The 17,393-nt window shown below is 40.0% G+C and overlaps 1 protein-coding gene across 7 annotated transcripts in view; it reads left to right on the forward strand.

The window, feature by feature from the left end:
* ANKS1A (ankyrin repeat and sterile alpha motif domain containing 1A) overlaps positions 1–17,393 on the forward strand; it is a 163,092-nt gene that overhangs the window by 30,323 nt on the left and 115,376 nt on the right. For all 7 annotated transcript variants that reach the window (XM_044444690.1, XM_044444699.1, XM_044444657.1 and 4 more), the window contains exon 2: positions 13,938–14,018. In XM_044444690.1, coding sequence (XP_044300625.1) covers positions 13,938–14,018 — 81 coding nt within the window. The remainder of the gene's footprint in view (positions 1–13,937; positions 14,019–17,393) is intronic.

The following is a 17,393-nucleotide window of genomic DNA, read 5'->3' on the forward strand; positions in this document are numbered from 1 at the left end:
CTGGGTGACTTTGGGCCAGTCACAGACTCTCAGCCCAACCTACCTCACAGGGTTGTTGTTGTGGGGAAAAGATGGAGGAGAAGAATGATGTAAGCTGCCTTGAGCCCTTTGTGGGAAAAGGCAGGATATAAATTGAAAAATAAATAAATAAAAATCTTGCAAGAAGAAACAACTCTGTATGCTCATTTATGGCAGGGGTGGGAAATGTGTGACCTTTCATATACAGTGGAACTACAGCTCCCATAGTCATCACTGTTAATCTGGATGGCTGAGGCTTATGAAATGGATGTCCAACAACAATAGGAAGTCCAAACCCCAGTATAAGGTATTATTATTATTAAGACCACCATGAGACTAGTATGCTTAATTGGGGTTAAGAAAGCAGTTTTTCAGATCATGTACCTTCTTGCCTGTGAATTTCCTCCATCTCCACATTTTCAGTGTGATGTCCAGCCATCACCATAATGCATGGTTGAGACAGATTGATTGATTTATACGCTTATTTATAGGCCACCTATAACTGCCGAGGCCTTCCTTTTTGGGGCTTGTAGGATCTGTTTTATGCGTTTTAGTCAAGCTATGTGCAAAGTAGTGAAGAATCAGTGGAGCTAGTTCCTTGTTGCATATTAATAAAGTTATACACTCTAACAGAAAACTCCCAAAAGTTGCCAGTAGACTGGTGGCAGTCATCCTGCCCACCCAAAGTTCTGGGCCATTTTTCAGAACAACTCCTCTGAGTGGACCAGTATCTTGGACCTGGATTCACTGCAGCCAGTGGAGAGAGTGAAGGATTCAGTCATTGACTTAGTCTACAAGGAAGCATCAATACCAGTTGTGATACCATTTTGCCTACACTTCTACACATTCCAGAAAGTGCCATCCTCCATGGAACTGACATCCACCACCTGGAGAATATGTGCAAGAGAAAGGCATGACTTTCTTGTTCCAGCACCCTTGACCAAATTCCATCATTATCAAGTCAGCTCAAGGAAGATCATATTGCAAACATTTTGTACCAGTAGACAGAGAAGGCCACAGATTAGAACTGATGGGAAGCTGCATTTATTTTCTTCATTCCTTTTTTCATGGTTACAGATCAGGAAAATAAAAACACAGTTAACAAACAGCTACACTAACTTATAAACAAACAGATTATTTTCCTAACCATATTTTCCCCTAATTTGCATGCAGTCATTAAAAACAATGGCAACATTTCAAGTGAAATAAGATACATCCCTTAAACAAATTGATACCAGAGTGGAAGGGCTGTTACCATAACCTCTGTTATTAATGTTATTCTTACTTTATCTCTGCATACCTTGTAAGAGCTGCAAGAATATGTTCAGCTCATTCTGTTACTCCTGCACTACAAAAACATATCCATGCATTTATTCATCTTCTTCTGTGGGACTGTGGCTAGCAAATTACCAGGCTACTGTGCTCACTATCAGCGCTTTCTGTAGGACAAGATTGGCTCCCTTTGTGACCATCAGCCAGAAGACCAAGGTGTTCCTAGCAGAATTTTTTTTTCTTTTTCCACCAGCAGATCAAGACGGCCAGGCATCAAGTGGACTGTGATGCAAAATTGATGATCACAGCACTGGCATTGAGGAGGTATGCATGGCTATGTTTGGCCAGGCTTTCACAAGAGGATCACTCCCAGATTGAAAACCTTCCATTCAAGGGGTGGGGGGGGTCTTTAATGTAAAGACCAGTGAGGCCATGGATTTGGTACAAAGGAGGATTGGATTTCACCAGGAACTGCTGTCAAGACCCTATAAGTGGTTCCATTCTAATCCGCCCCCTTATCTACCTCAGACCCACACAGACTGTTCCTCTCAGTAGCAGTTGACATTCTGTGCTAGGCACAAAGATGGCTCATCCAGATATCACCAAGGGTGCAGGTGGTTGGACACAGGCACATACTCTGACTGAGTTTTTGGGTTCCCCCACCTCCTGTCGTCATAGCCTGCTGTTTGGCCAATGTCCATATCTCTTCCTTCCAACATGGGAAATAATACAATTATGCCAGGGTCCTATCTATTGTGGAACGGAGATACAGGATCAAGTTTGACGCCTTTCTACCACTCTGTATTGTAACAAGTATTATTTCATCTGCAGCTTTGTTTATGGAGGCAGACTCATTGCTTTCAAAGGCAATATAGAGCAGGTCCCACTCTTTCAGCTTCAGGATGGCTTCTCTTCCAGATACCTTATGGTGCCAAAGCAGAACAGAGGCTTCAACCAGTCCTGGTTCTCAGAGACATCAGTTCCTTCATAATACCAAGGAAATTCCATATGATTATGTTGCAGAACATTTTACCTTTACTTCACGAAGGAGATTGGCTTACCTCTATACATTTGAAGGACTCTTAGTTCCACATCTTCATAGAGGACCCATATGGGCATTTCTGACATTTCCAAGTTGAAGAGGCTTTTCAGTTTTCTGTTTTACTCTTTGAACTGCCTATAGGCCCAAGGGTCTTCACAAAATGTATGGCAGTAGCCTGTGCCCATTTATGCCTGCAAGGGATCCAGATCTATGGGGATGACTGGCTAATTGTGAGACCTCCTAGGCAAGGCTACTTCCATCAATGCAATTTGTGTTTTAATGGACACTCCTGAACTTTGTATAAATTTAGATAATGCACTTTGATGTAGCTCGTGTTCTCAGACAGGAATAGTCAGAAATTCTGGGTGATGCTTTCCTCCTGAACTGGTCCGGGACACTGTTTTACTTATTTCCCCTTTTTCTTCTGATCATGGGAATGCTAGTGAAGGTTTGTCAGGATGGAACACACATCATCATCATCATCATCATGATGGCCCAGACAGCCATGGTTTGCTGAACCCCTCCAAATATCTGATTGAACATTCCTTCAGCTCCTGTCAAAACTGGATATAATCTCATGGGATCAGGGGAAAATGTTGCACCTGGATGTATGAATCTAATGTCTCAAAGCTTGGAGGACCTTCCTTAGATGTGCAGCTTCCTACCCTTCCTGAAAGAGACTGCTTCATCCTGATTGTGGTATTGAAGCCTTCTACCAGAATCCTACTGTGTGAAATGGACAGCTTTCTTCATTGCATTACAAGAATGCTTCAATCCATATCAATACACAATAAAAGAAGTCATATGCTTTCCCTGTTGGGGGCTGAAGACATCATCCATTCATGTCTGTCTGGCAGCAATCTCAGCTGTCTGCATACCAGTCCAAGGATCATTGGTTTTTTCTTCATTCTTTGTTATGATGTTTTCTCCCAAGGGTTCACAAACTTCACCCCACCAACTTGTTCACCAGTGCCTAGTTGGAGTCTCTTATCATTTTGCATGCCCTTACAAAGAAACCATTTGAACTCAAAGTGACGATTTATGCCTGCTGTTGTGGAAGGTTGCCTTTCTGATGGCGATTATATTTATTTATATTTATATTGTGATTTATATCCTGCCTTTTTCCTACAAAGGGCTCAAGGCAGCTTACATCATTCTCCTCCTCCATCTTATCCCCACAACAACAACCCTGTGAGGTAGGTTGGGCTGAGAGTCTGTGACTGGCCCAAAGCCACCCAGTTGGCTCCATGGCTGAGCGGGGACTAGAACCCAGATCGTCTGAGTCCCAGTCCCATGCTCTTAACCACTACGCCACACTGAGGGAATGGGCAGAAACTGCTCTAATATAGCGACACCAAACATGGGAGAGGGGTTCCCACCAAAATATCTTATAGAAACTTCCCAAAAACAGGCTTCATGAAGGCACAGAATCCATATGTGTGAATGCACACAGATGACCACTTGAAGAATAACAATTACAGGTAAGCAACCTGCACTTCTACTAGTAGATCATTTGCTCACCTTGTCCATAATGCAATAGTAGGCATCCATTTTGATGGTGTACTGTCCCTGGCAGAACTTTTGAAGAAAAGGTTAAAGCTCCTTCTTGAAGCTGTACATAAGGGGTCTCAAACTCGCGGCCTGCGGGCCAATTGCCGGGATGGGTGGGGCACGGGGGAGGGGCCCTGCGGCCTTCAAAGCACTGGCAGCACCTGAGTTGGCCTCTGGATGAACGGCCCACCACCACCGTGGTGGTGGAATACTTGATGCGGCGCAGCCTCACCCAGACTCTACTTCCAGTGGCCCCCAGGTAAGTTGAATTTGAGACCCCTGCTGTACATGGTGTTGGAGTACATGGAGAGGCTTGTGACTCTTGTGTTCTTGAAGGCAGTAAACACCTGCAGTATTGAGAGCCAATGTGGTGGTGTGCTTAGGAGATCTGAGTTATAGTGCCCATTCAAGTGGGAAGCTCATTGGGTGACTGTGAGCCAGACTCTCAGCCTAAACTGCTTCACAGGATTGTTGTGAGGGTAAAATAGGGAGAAAGAGAACCTTGTAAGTCATCTTGCGCTTCTTGGAAGAGTCAGAAAATTAGATTATATGTGAAATATAGCAACAATATTAACAAATCTGAATAGCCAGCTTTGCTGGTGCTATCATTGGATATAGTTTTGCTTTTCTATAGATACTATGTTCAGGCATGCTTCTTATGCCATTGCCAGGTGGAATGCAAATTTAACTGCTAGCCAAGGGAGCAGATTGCCAGGAGCTGTTATAATTGGATTGGTTTTGTGATTTTTTAAAAAATGCATTTAAACATAGTTTAAGTCATAATGTGTTTTTTGAGGCTGTAGCATTTACTTTGGATTTACTTGGAATTATTGTTTGCAGCATGGCATGCACAAATAACCAGTCCTTTTTTGTACCTTCCATTTATGTTTATGTTTGGAGTCAAATAGCTTATATTTGACTCTGAGCAATAAAATGTATTCCTGCTGATTATGATTACCAGCTATTTAAGGGCTATGTGCTAAATTACCAGTACATTAAATGGCTAAAAAGTAGACACTTTTTACAGTTTTTTGTTTAATCTCAGACACAATTTTTCTTCCTGTCACCTTTCTCCACTGTTCATACTGATTAGTAATACAATTGTGTGGATGCTCTTGGCCTTGGTCTCCAGTGAAACATCCTTACACTTTCTGATCTTTCCTAGTTCTTTCATTGCTGCCCTTCTAAATCTCCAGACTCCCTTTGAATTAATGATTGAGACAGAGTATGCAAAATCTTTCACAATTTCAGTTGTTTTCATTGATGACATTAAAGTTGTATAATTCTGTAGTGATGATTTTTGTTTTCTTAATGCTCAGCTGCAGTCCTGCTTCTGTACTTTCTTTTTCACTTTCATCAGGACTCATTTCAATTCCTTGCTGCTTTCTGCCAGTAATATAGATCACAGAAAGAACATGCTTCTGGGTTGCTACCAGATAGCAATCTGCAGGTCAGTATATGACCAGCAAGACCCCTTCGAATTATCCAGGCATTGGTTCGAAACATGCACAGCCTCTCCTATTCCATATATTACGGAGAGAAAAAGCTGTAATCAGCTTGCTGATAGAACCTTACCCTAAATTTAAATAAATGAACTTCATATAAATAATAGCTTTTTAGACAAAATGGTACACAACAAAATTGCCAAGTGTTGTAAACTGGTCCCTTCCCTCTTTCCTTATGGTTATCAAACTCAAGACAAATCAGTCCTTTGAAGAGCAATTCTTTTATTGAAAGTTAACAGATATCAGAACAATGTGAACTGTATTTAACCTTTTACAAAAGTTGTAGGAGACGCATCTGCTCATGTAAAGAGCTGAATCCAAACTGGAAACTTCCCCTCTGCCTTTCCTGAATCCATCCTCAGGGTGGCTTTTGCTGCTTGAGGGCAAGACTGTGAGAATATCAGAGACCCTCCAACTGGACATCTGATGACTGCATCACCTCATTACTATTTCACATCCTTACTGCATCAAGAGTTGGGTCTAGTATCTGCTTCCCCTCCCATCCTGAAAATCCTTCTGCCCCTTCCGAAGCAGGGCACTTCTCATGCTGTGCCTGAGAATCTTCACTAGATAATCTTGAAACTTCAAAGTCCTCACCTTTCTCTTACACCTCCCCCCAAATCACTGATATAATTAAAAAAGCCCCTCTGTTCAGTGGTATCAAAGAGCTGCTTGTGTCCCCAAATCAGGCCTGAACTCAGACTGAAATGGATCACGTTAATAGGTGTCCTTCAAAAACATAACTGCTCAACCAACTCTTCTTTTTTTTCTCTTGGGCACAACCACTTTGCCCAGAAGAGCAGTACATGTGCCCTGTAGTTGCTGTAAACCTTCAGATGCAGGAAGAGAGTCTTCTGGAGTGGAGGCATCATCACCTTTCTTCAAGGTGATGGGCACCATACTGCTGCGCAGGGATGCATTCAAGAGTGCATTCACCCACATTGTCCACTGCTGTCCTACTGGTACAAGTAAATCTATCTTTCTCCCTCAGTCCTATTGAAGCATTTAATACCCGTTAAACTTTTCCACCTCAGGAACATGCACCATTAGGAAGCAATCCTCCCAGAGGGGTAACTGTAAAAAGGTGGGCCTTAAAAAACCTTTAGCAGCAGGAACATTGGGATTTTGAGGGGAAGGTGATGTCACCCCATTATCCCTTCCTTTTTGGCTCTCTTTCCATGGTTTTACTGCCCTGGGACCATGCAAAATTTAGGGGTATTTTCCAGAGCAGAAGTGAGATAATTGCTCCCGCTGGGAGCAAATAATGCCCCTTCATGACATCCTAATTAAAGTTATATGTTCCTGAGGTGGCAACACCTCAGCAACTGCACCAAAATGGACGAGACACTGGGGAGACATGATATTCCTCCAAAAAAATCCCAGGGATCTTGCCTCAAAGGGGGTGTTGTAAACCCCTTTTCACAACTATCTCCCTGGCCATTTGAAACATTGAGCAGCTCAGTTTGAAGTAAAATGCTACAAAAAGGCAGCAAGAGAGAGCTTTTCACCTGTACTCTAGAGGAGCACCAGACAGGGTGGTTGCCTGCTGGGCTTTGCTAGTAGGTACCCACTCTCCCTGATAGCCATTCAGAGTCCGCACTGATGCTTGTGCATAGCAACAGTCACCCAGTGTGACACTGGCAAAAGTAAAAAGAAAATTGAAACAAATACTGTTTGCAAGTAATTGTAAAAATTAATTTAGGAGGGAAATTTAGTTACCCTTGAAGGAACTGCTCTGGGATGGCTTAATTGGGATTGCAAAAGCTAGCTTTCATAATCCTCCCTGAAAGAGCTTTGAAATACAAATCAAATCAAGCAATTCTACACAGTGGGCCAGAAATGGTTTGCAACTGCAGAATGGAAGGAAGGAAACCTCTTTGCTCCTGCGGTGTCCTCTAGTGTGCCCAGGGGTGGACCAAGCACAAAGGAGATGGGCCTGGACCCATGATGTTTAATCATTTGTTGCTTATGGTCCCTGAGACAATCAGTGCACCCTGTGTGGCTTTTTCCACAGTGTGGATCATTTAGCAGTCTCTCACACATAGAACAATAAAAGAAGTCAGCTGAAATTTGGAATTGTATATCTATTCCAGGTTGCTTAAGGTGTCTTCTGATATGCAATAACCACGTCCATAGCTGCATGTCACAGTTCTATTTGGAGTATATGCATACTTTATTAAAGCATTGTCAGGCATGTGCTAGGGAATCGTCATTGCTGAAATCTTTTTTCATGAGTACTGTTTGAGGTTTGTTTTCATGCCAGCACTACCAGCTCTGCTCAAATAGTGTGAGTTTTTGATATTTAGGGTTCATCTAGGAATGCCTTATGCCATAGAAGATGTAAGTTAAATTGCCTGCATCCTGTAAGTGCTTGCAGCTGACTGTAACCCTCTCCTCTCATTTTTATTTATTACATTTACTAAATGCCTCACAAAATAAATTAGCTAGGCATTTTCCAATTATAATATAACTGCAGATAAAATTGCAATAAAATCAACAATATAAATCTAATATACTAGTAACTAAACTAAACTAAATTTGGATTTATTATATTTTTGCTTTGTGTTTTTCATCCAAGAGGTACAAACAATGTTGAATTCAATGTCTGCCTGCATACAGAAGAACCTTTTTTTTGGCAGCTCTGTTTCATACTGAGCTTTAGCTAGCAGCTAATTACCTATTTTGTTTTTGAAGGTGCTTGGCATCAGTGTTATTTTTGAACTGCTAAATACATCTTGAGTCATTAAATGCCTCCTTTCTGCTAGGAAAAAATGAGAAACGTAGAACATCACATACATCAGGGGTTCTCAAACTTTTTCAATAGGGGGCTAGTTGAAAGGTGATGCGTGAGGTGTCGTTGGGTGTGCGCGGCGACTTGCTCACTTCGAGATCTCCCAGCGAGTTCAAAACATCTCCGATGAGCAAGTCACTGCCTCCAGCCCGCGAGCATGCGAGGAAGGCAGGTGGCGGCTTGCTTGCTCGGAGATGGTTTTGAACTCGCTGGGAGATCTCCCAATGAGTCCAAAACCATCTCCGAGTGAGCATGCCACCGCCTCCTGTGCGAGGTGGGCTCGGGCAGCGGTTGAAAGGGCATGATGGGCTGTAGTTTGAGGACCTATGACATACATTGTACGCTTCCTGTACAAGATTGGAATGTCAAGTGATGCTTGAGCAACAGTCTTAAATATGTGTGGCTATTTAATTGGCAATTAAGGTTTATTAAATGGTTGCCACAGTTTGATATGGTACATCTGGAATAGTATGAAGAGTTTAAAGTGTTTGTTATGCCACTTTGCCTTAAGAGTATTAGTTGTTGCACAACCATTCTTTTCCTAATACTTTGTAATAAAAGAGAATACCTTTTTCTTCCTTCACTGTAAGAAGTGTATCAGGCTTAGACTTGACTTCTTAGCATACTGTTGACCTTTACTGAATATCACTGTAGACTTTTTAAAGATTCGCTGCCTTTACTGAAAACACTTTATGCCTGAGAAATTGGTGCACCCTTGATAGCATTTCAGATTTGATAAAGCCTTCATTTGATAGGATCCTGTTTCATATGGGATTCCTTGCAGGCACTGTTCTGATATGTAGGTGAGATTAGGTAAATGCAAATCCCCAGAATCTTTTAAAAATGGGAGTTTTCCTTGCTCTTGTCCTTTGCTTCAGAAGGTCCAACCCTATATAATTTATGGTATTGCAGAATTTCATGTTCCTAGTGACTGCATAGATCACACTGTGTACAGTACATAGATCAGCATAGCTAACCCACTTTGGTAGATTGGTTTGTGAGAAAAACAGTAACTGGTTAACATTCTAAAGGAAGTGCCCTTCCATCATTTGCTTTATGCATTATTGTCATGGAGTGAATTCGTTGAAAAGTAACAATTCAAACTGCAAAATCAGATAACTTGCATTTTTGTCAACTTAGAGTAGCACTGGTGCTTATAAAATCTGCCTTAAATCATCAGGTGATTGCTATATCTAGTTTGCATCTGCATTTTCTAACAAGATAAAGTGCTTTTACACTCATATCTATAGTTTTCTAGTTACTCTTTGGTTTCTTATATATTGACAATATGCTGTGTTCAAATTGGGATGACATTCTTCTTGTCTCAGTATTTGCTTAGACTGTTAACCCGTCACTGCATTAGAAACCTTAAAGTACCAGGCAGAGAAAGAAGCACATTGGACAGTCAAACAGAAAGCTTCATATTATTATATAATACAGGAGCCAGAAGAGCCAGCATGTTCAATTCTTTTTTTTTTTTGAATAAATTTTATTATTTTCTCTACAATCTAAAATTAAAAACATCAGTCATTTAAGACATTGGACATACTGGGTTGACATCTTATTCTTTTTAACAGTCAATAACCATATTCAGATCTACACATAGTCCCGTTTCTCTAGCCAATAATAAAAAGAGTTCCAAGTTTGGTAGAAATACGTATCCTCCTCCTTCAGAGACAAGGTCAATCTGTCCATTTCTGCACAGTCCAAAATCTTTTTTAAGATCAATTCTTCAATAGGTGGCTCTTCATTCCTCCAATTTTGAGCAAATACAATCCTTGTCGCAGTAATTACATGTAGAATCAAGTATATAGCTTGTTTGTCAAAGTCATCAGAAATAATGCCTAATAGAAAAACTTCAGGTTTAAATGTTAAAGGTTTTTGTAGCATTTCCTCAAGCCACTTCTATATTTTAACCAGTATTTTTTTGCCGTATCACAAGTGCACCACATATGATAAAAAGTACCAGATTTATGTTTACATTTCCAACATCCATTTGACATATTTGAGAACATTTTTACTAGTCTATTTGGCAATAAATATCATACATAAAACATTTTGTAAAGGTTTTCTTTATATGAAGTTACTAAGGTTACCTTAATAGTTCTTTCCCACAGCTTTTGTCGTTTCTGTAACTCAATATTATATCCAAAATTTTGTGCCCATGTTATCCTTAACTTGTTCATCTTCCATTTTCATGTCCAAAAGAAAGTTATACAATCTTTTAATCATTTTTTCATCTGATTTTAAAATCATTTGATCAAGTGTTCTTAATTCTTTATAAAAACCATACATTCTATAGTCTTTAACATATCTCGATTGTATTTGAACCTTTTGCCACCAAGAAATATCAATACCCTGCTCCTGTAGTTCTTGATTCAGTTTCAGTTTTCCATCATTATCCAAAATATCATCATATCTCACAATCGTATTAAAGTTCAATGCATTTGGATATGTAAGAGCTTTCATAGGAGAAAGCCATCTCTGCAACTTAGTATACAGCTTTGTCTTTTAGCTTTTCCCAAACTGATATTAGTGACTTTCTAATTTAATATTTAAGAAACAACCATGTGTCTTACACTTCTCATAACACATATAAGCAGTCCATCCCATTTGTAAATCATGCCCTTCAAGATATAGATTTCTCTTATTTCTTAAAGTTATCCATTCTTTTAACCACATTACGACACAAGCTTGATAATTCAGGATCCAATCAGGAAGGCCAAATCCCCCATTCCCTTTGGCCTCCTGGAGCATTTTTAATTTAATCCTTGGTTTCTTCTTTTGCCATATAAATCTCGAAACTTGGGTGTTTAAATCATCAAAACATTTTTATTAATTTTTATGGGAATTGTTTGGAATAAAAACAAAAGCTTTGGTAATATATTCATTTTAACTATTGCTACTCTTCCTAACAGAGATCATTGCAAGTTAGCCCATTTTTCCAGATCACTCTTAATTTCCTTGCATAGTTTAACATAGTTATCTTCTTTCAATGTAGCCCATTTTGCTGTGAGAAAAATTCCCAAATATTTAACTTTTTTAACAATTTAAAGGTCTACTTGTTCCGTCAAAGTCATTTTCTGCTCCAGTGTGAGATTTTTCACTAACAATTTGGTCTTTTCTCTATTTATTTTCATTCCGGTAACTTCACCATAGTCTTCTATCTTTTTTAAAAGTTTAGGCGTCGTTACCAAAGGATCCTCTAAGATAAAAACTAGGACATCTGCAAATGCTTGAAGTTTATAAGTTTTGTCTCTGATTCTGGTACCTTTAATATCCATATCTTCTCTAACATTTCTGTTTAAAACTTCTAAGATCAATATAAATAACAATGGTGATGAAGGACATCCTTGTCTTGTGCCCTTTTGAATGTCTGCGGTGTTTGTAAGTTCTCCATTGATTATTATCCTAGCAGTCTGTTTTTGATAAATGCTTGATAATGCATTAATACATTTTCCACCAAATTCCATTTGTACTAATTGTTGTTTCATGAATTGCCAGTTAAGCCAGCATGTTCAATTCTGAAAGCTTCTTTGTTCTGAAGTTCTCTGATGGATGATTATAAATAAAAGGGTCTGAAAAATGTTGCTTTATATATTTGTTCTAAACTTTCTAAACACTGTACAGATGGGAAAGTATAAAATAGATTGTACCTGTAGACATGTAATACCATGTAATAGACATGTACCTGTAGACATGTAATACCAAAGAAAAATATATGAAGAAGGAATAAAAAAGCAAGCACTGGAGCAGCTAACTCTACATTTGCTAGTGAAAAAGTAGAGGTAAATTTGATTGCATTCTTGCCATATTAATTTCCTGGAAGGCAGCAAGTACCAGCTTCCAGTGTATTTGGTCTCATGGTCAGTGACAGAAGCGAAATAGTGCAGTTCTTCATTTTTGCAGTCCCAAAGAAACTATCAGGTTGGGTGGAGGATTCTTACTGGCAAAGGACTCCCTGGGGCCAAGTTGGTCTCTTCTGTACTGTGATATTCTCCCTGGGAAGCAGGGGATACGGATTCACAAGGGTCCTTGATCTCCTGGCTGGTGACAGAAGTCATAGTGTGTCTTTCTTAAGCTCTACAATCCTTGTGCAATTTTAAATCTCTAAATATATGAAGCATCTAGTTTATGATTCAGGTCTACAGTTGGATATTTTCTGCCTCTTGTTCCCAGAAAACTGTTCATAATTTACTTGACAGACTGATCATTGTGGGGAAGAAAACATTCACCCATATATGCTAAATCATCTCATTTCCCATCAGTTTGAATTGTGATATATGCGTTCTGTTGGATTGACTGTCCCCACTTAAAGTTTTGCCTGTAAAATATGTGTAAAATACTTAATGTACTGCGTATTCCACAAGATTTAATCCAGGTCTTCTGCAAGATAAATATTAATAGGAATGTTCTGTTTGGGTAGATTATCTCTATTCGCTGTGATTTGTTTCCCAAATGTTATGCAGGATACTTTTACTAGTGCTACTTTTATGACTTTCAGCCATCTTGTTTCTATTTATTTGGAAATGTTAAAGGTTTAGAATTCTTTTTCTAAGTTGATGTTTTTGGCTCAGGAGTTAATTTACACATTTATGATTCTGCTTTTTAAGGGGCAAATATCTGTTTAATAAATATTATTTGTTAGATTTATATCCCATTTTTTCTTTTTTAAAGAACTCTGTCTCCTATTTCTTTTCCTGAAATCTATACTAATTTTCATAAGAAAATCCCTCTTAAATTACTGTTTTAAACCTTTAGTTACTAAACCAATACACAGAGAACATCTGTTATATAGGAAATGAAGTTACCAGGATTGATTCAGAAAGAACAGTATTAAATACTTATTTCAGAACAGGTAACTGGGGAGAGACAAAGGAGTATGAAACAGTAGAAAATTGCAATTAAGGATTTTACAGAAGATTGTGCCTTCCTAGGTTTCTAGTTAGCTGAAAAGCATGGGTGTGAAATGAGAAAGATACCTTTAGATATTTTTCTTCCTTTGAAAGTTTCAAAGATGGCAATTTACATTATTCATTGGTTGAAGTTTGAAGCATCATAGAATTTTGGAATACTGGATTTTCTTTAATAATGTTTGTCAATGCATTTCTGGAATTAAACAGTTGAACATAGTGAAAGGGAAGAAAAATATTCAATAGTCTCGCTGCTGGGATTAGTAATAATGAAAGGCACTTGTGAATTTCATTTTGGAAAGCCACCAAACCTACTTGTTCACATGTATCATGGACAGCTGTTCCATGGAAATTTTTTCTTTGTTACTGGTACAATTATAGGACTGAATTAGCAATAGACATGAAAGGTTTATTTAAATAAACTTCTTTACTGTGGGAAGGGAATGAAGAGGAGAAAGAAATTATGATGATTTTATGAGTTCCATCCCATTCATTATAAGCTTTTGTAATGGGTTATATCAGTACTGGTGAGGTAGCCAATTTAGATGTAGTTGTATATTAGCTTTATTTCTGAAACTTCTTAGTGTACATTAATAGGATATTCAATAATTTGGTAAAGAACCTGAGGCTGAAAAATAGCTCATTCTTTTACAGGATTACCAGCTTCCTTTGTCCAAGGCTGTTAACAGATTTCTAGTGTACCACAGATTTGTGACTGTTACATGTGCTTTTCAAGGTTGATAAGAGATTTGCAGAAACTTTGTCTCAGTCTGGCTCATCTACTTGCTTTTGCGTGATTTAATGTATCTTGTGCCTTACTATATTGCTGTATTTTTATTTTACAGTATATGGAGAGGACCAAATGTGAACTGTGTTGACAGTACTGGATACACTCCATTGCACCATGCTGCTTTGAATGGTCACAAGTAAGCATCCTGTATTTTGAAATACTTTTAAAACTACCCAAATAGTTAATATTCCAAGCATTGCCTCTAGTTTTTCCCTGCTTATTTATGCGAACATCGCATCTAGTTGGTATCAAATCTAGATAACAGTTCACCCAAACTGTGCCTGCTTCAATATAAGCAGCATATTAAACCAGATTACTGTTATGTGTGTTCAGATTTCTTGATGTTTTCTGCTGTGGCCTGAGTGTGGTTTACAGCAGTTTTAAATGTAAAAATAGGAAGGAGTAACACAACATTGATCTACTGAACTCCAAGATTAAGTCAAGCAATGACTAATTTAACCTCATTGACTAAAAGCTACCAAATCCCTACATTGCTCTTGTTTGTTTTCTGAATGCCCTAAGCCTAAGGAGGGCCTAAGGAGATATAATGTCATGACTGTGAGACAGCTCCAAGACCATTTTCATAACCTCATTCTATAATGAAAAATTAAATGTCTGTTGTCCCTGCTCTACCCCACCAGTTAGCAGGCAGGGACACTCATTGCTGTTTGTCTTTTTCAGATCATCTTAGGCCAAAGTAGGGAGAGAGACCTTGTATCTTGTGGGGAGAGCCTGAACCTTTGACATTTTCCCCTAGATCAGGAATGAACAACACACAGCACCTAAGCAACATGTGCCTCCTGCCTTTAGTGTGGCCCTAGCCTCAGGCAAAAATTTGGCAAATTGCCACTGAGGCATGAAATGGGACAAATACAGCTTGAAAACTAGCTACACTTGTCCCTTTTAAGCTTCCATCATTGTATTTCTTTGATGTTATTTCTAAATAATGTAGTGTTCAAGATCACTGTTATAAGTGCATCATTCAGTTACAGCTGCACATTGTATATTCAGAGTTGAAAATCTCATTCGTTGTTTCTCAAGCCATATTCTGAAGGTCATGATCCACTTATCCACCCCTCAGAACCCTAGTGAATATTTATTGACTAAACCTCTCTATCTCTTATAGCCTCCTTGCACTGTTTCCTCTTTCACTGTGCTCTCCATAAACTGTGAACAGCTGTCACACTTTACTGTGTTACCAAACATGCTAAACTTTAGTATGTTAGCACACTTTAGTATGTTAGCAAACCAGCTGAACAGAATCCACAGTAACCAGTTGCAGTCCTTTGCTCCATAGCAGTTGCAACATGATCACACTTCAAGAAAGAGTAAGCCTTGACTCATCATATTATTTTTGCTAGTTAAGACCTGTGGCACTTTCACTCTCCTTAAGTATCTCTGCCTTACCCATTTAATTTGAGCAACAGTGATCTGGTTAATTATTTGCTGTTAACTTGTTCTTTGTTGGATAGCTTACAGTTGGTTTTACACTCATAGCACACATAAGCTCTGCTAGAATAAAACAAAATTTAACTAGAACAGCAAAACAAACTCCAGTCATAATCCATAACCTTGACACTGTTTATAGGTGATTTGAATGACTGAAAGAAATTCTTACAATTTGATCTTCTGCACACTTAGTAAGGAATATGCTTCATTGACTTGACCTGGCAGTATTTCTCCTTATTTGTGCCTCAGATCGCAGCTTTATTTTATCTGAGTGGAAATAACTATAAACTGTTTTTCCATTTGTAGTTCTTCTTAGGGGTCTCTGTGCATCACACATATGGGGCCTGCATCTACATGAGGCCTGTTGTTAGAAAGATTTGAAAGCTAGACCCATTCTGGCAGAGCCCCTCTCTTTGGTATATCTAGAAGGAGCTCCCCCAGTTTTCCCCAGTTCTCTTCCAACCACCATTGTGGGTGCTTTGGGGCTTTCCTCTGTGTATAGTCTTCATGTTCTCCTTTAGCTTTCCTTGATCTTACTGTGTTTTCTTCCTTGACTTGGTTCACTGCTCTGTTCTCTTGCTTTTCCTTTTCGAAAACCCTACTTTAGCCCTAGCTTTTCTCCCCCCTCGAAAAAAAAAAATCTTAACCCCCCCATTGTTGACTCTTACAGTCTATCCCTTTGTCTTACTCTGTCTTTCTTCTCTTTCCTGATGGCACTCAAGGAGCCCTTTTAGAAGTGTGTCTGATGTGGGAGTCATCTACCTCCCATGGATTGGAACTCATCGTGCTGAGGAGAGGGGCACCACATGGAAGCAAGCACACACTTGGAAAAGCTGGGCAGGGCAGCTCCGGGCCAAGCTCTAGAGCTGCACTCTTCTGGCCATCTACTTGGCTGTCGCACTGTCAACTGAATGCCCATCTACTTCTTGAGCTGTTCCATCTTCTTACCTTCTATCAGTGGCATCTGGGACTCCATCAGCTATTCTGTCTGTGCTGTCCACTCCTGGGTGTGTGGATGAGGCAAGGAAGCTGGCCAAGAAGGCAAAAAAAAAAAAAAAAAGGCAGATGCATGGAAAGCCAAGCACAAGAAGCATCCTAGGCACCATTCACCATTGGTGCTGTCTGTGCCTGTGGCAGCACTGGTCCTAACAATACCATCCTGCCTTCCATCAGTTGTCTCACCTTTGAGGGTGCTGTTCTTTTTGCACTAGAAACACCTCAGCCCATGCTGCCAATAGGCCCAGCTGCCAGTCCTTTGCCACCTTGAACTGCCAGCTAGTTGCCTCCACTATCCAGTGCCTCCAGCCATCAGTCAGGGGGAGTAGTCCAGATCCCCACTGTCTGCTTTGTGCTGGGATCCCTGCTCTGCATCTCCAATTATGAGGAGGCCATGGGATGATACCAGCTGTTCTTGTGGAAGAAGATGAGTGCCCTTTCAGGGTACCTCCCAGAACACTACCAGGACCTGGCCAGGGTGTTCCAGTGGGAAGCCTTCTGTCTATTATGGCAGTAGATCAACACTGCCGGCCACCAGGCATGTCAATTGCAACCACGAGGCCCTCATTGGCATAATGGTGATCTGGCACCATGCCTGCTTTTGGGCATTGAGCCTTTCCTAGGACACTTGCTCTAAAATCAAAGAGCTGCCATACAATGGGGAGGGCTTCTTCAACACCCACACAGAGAAGAGGCTAGACATGGTATATAAGGTCAGGACCAAAGTAAAGGAGGTGGGCTTCATGTCCCCAGAACAGCTGAGGGTGTATAAATGAACCAGACCCCTTCCTGTACCAGCCTGGTTCCAGCGAGCCACAAACAAGCAGAAGAATGCCTAGCCATCCTGGAGGGATGTAAGCTCTTGGTTCTGGCAACTGCTAAAGAATTGGCTGGACACTGGGGGTGATGCTGTTGACTTCTGCAGCAAGGCAGTCCCCCTACTGCGCAGATCTTCTTGCCTAGGAAACCATTACATCAGATTGGTGGATTCTCTCCATTGTGCAGAGTGGATATCACATTGAATTTGACACCCTTCCACCTCTTGGGTTTGTGTGGTTGTTACCAC

This window comes from Varanus komodoensis, unplaced genomic scaffold (assembly GCF_004798865.1).
Source record: "Varanus komodoensis strain SLA01 unplaced genomic scaffold, ASM479886v1 scaffold1, whole genome shotgun sequence".
NCBI classification, from domain to species: Eukaryota; Metazoa; Chordata; class Lepidosauria; order Squamata; family Varanidae; genus Varanus; species Varanus komodoensis.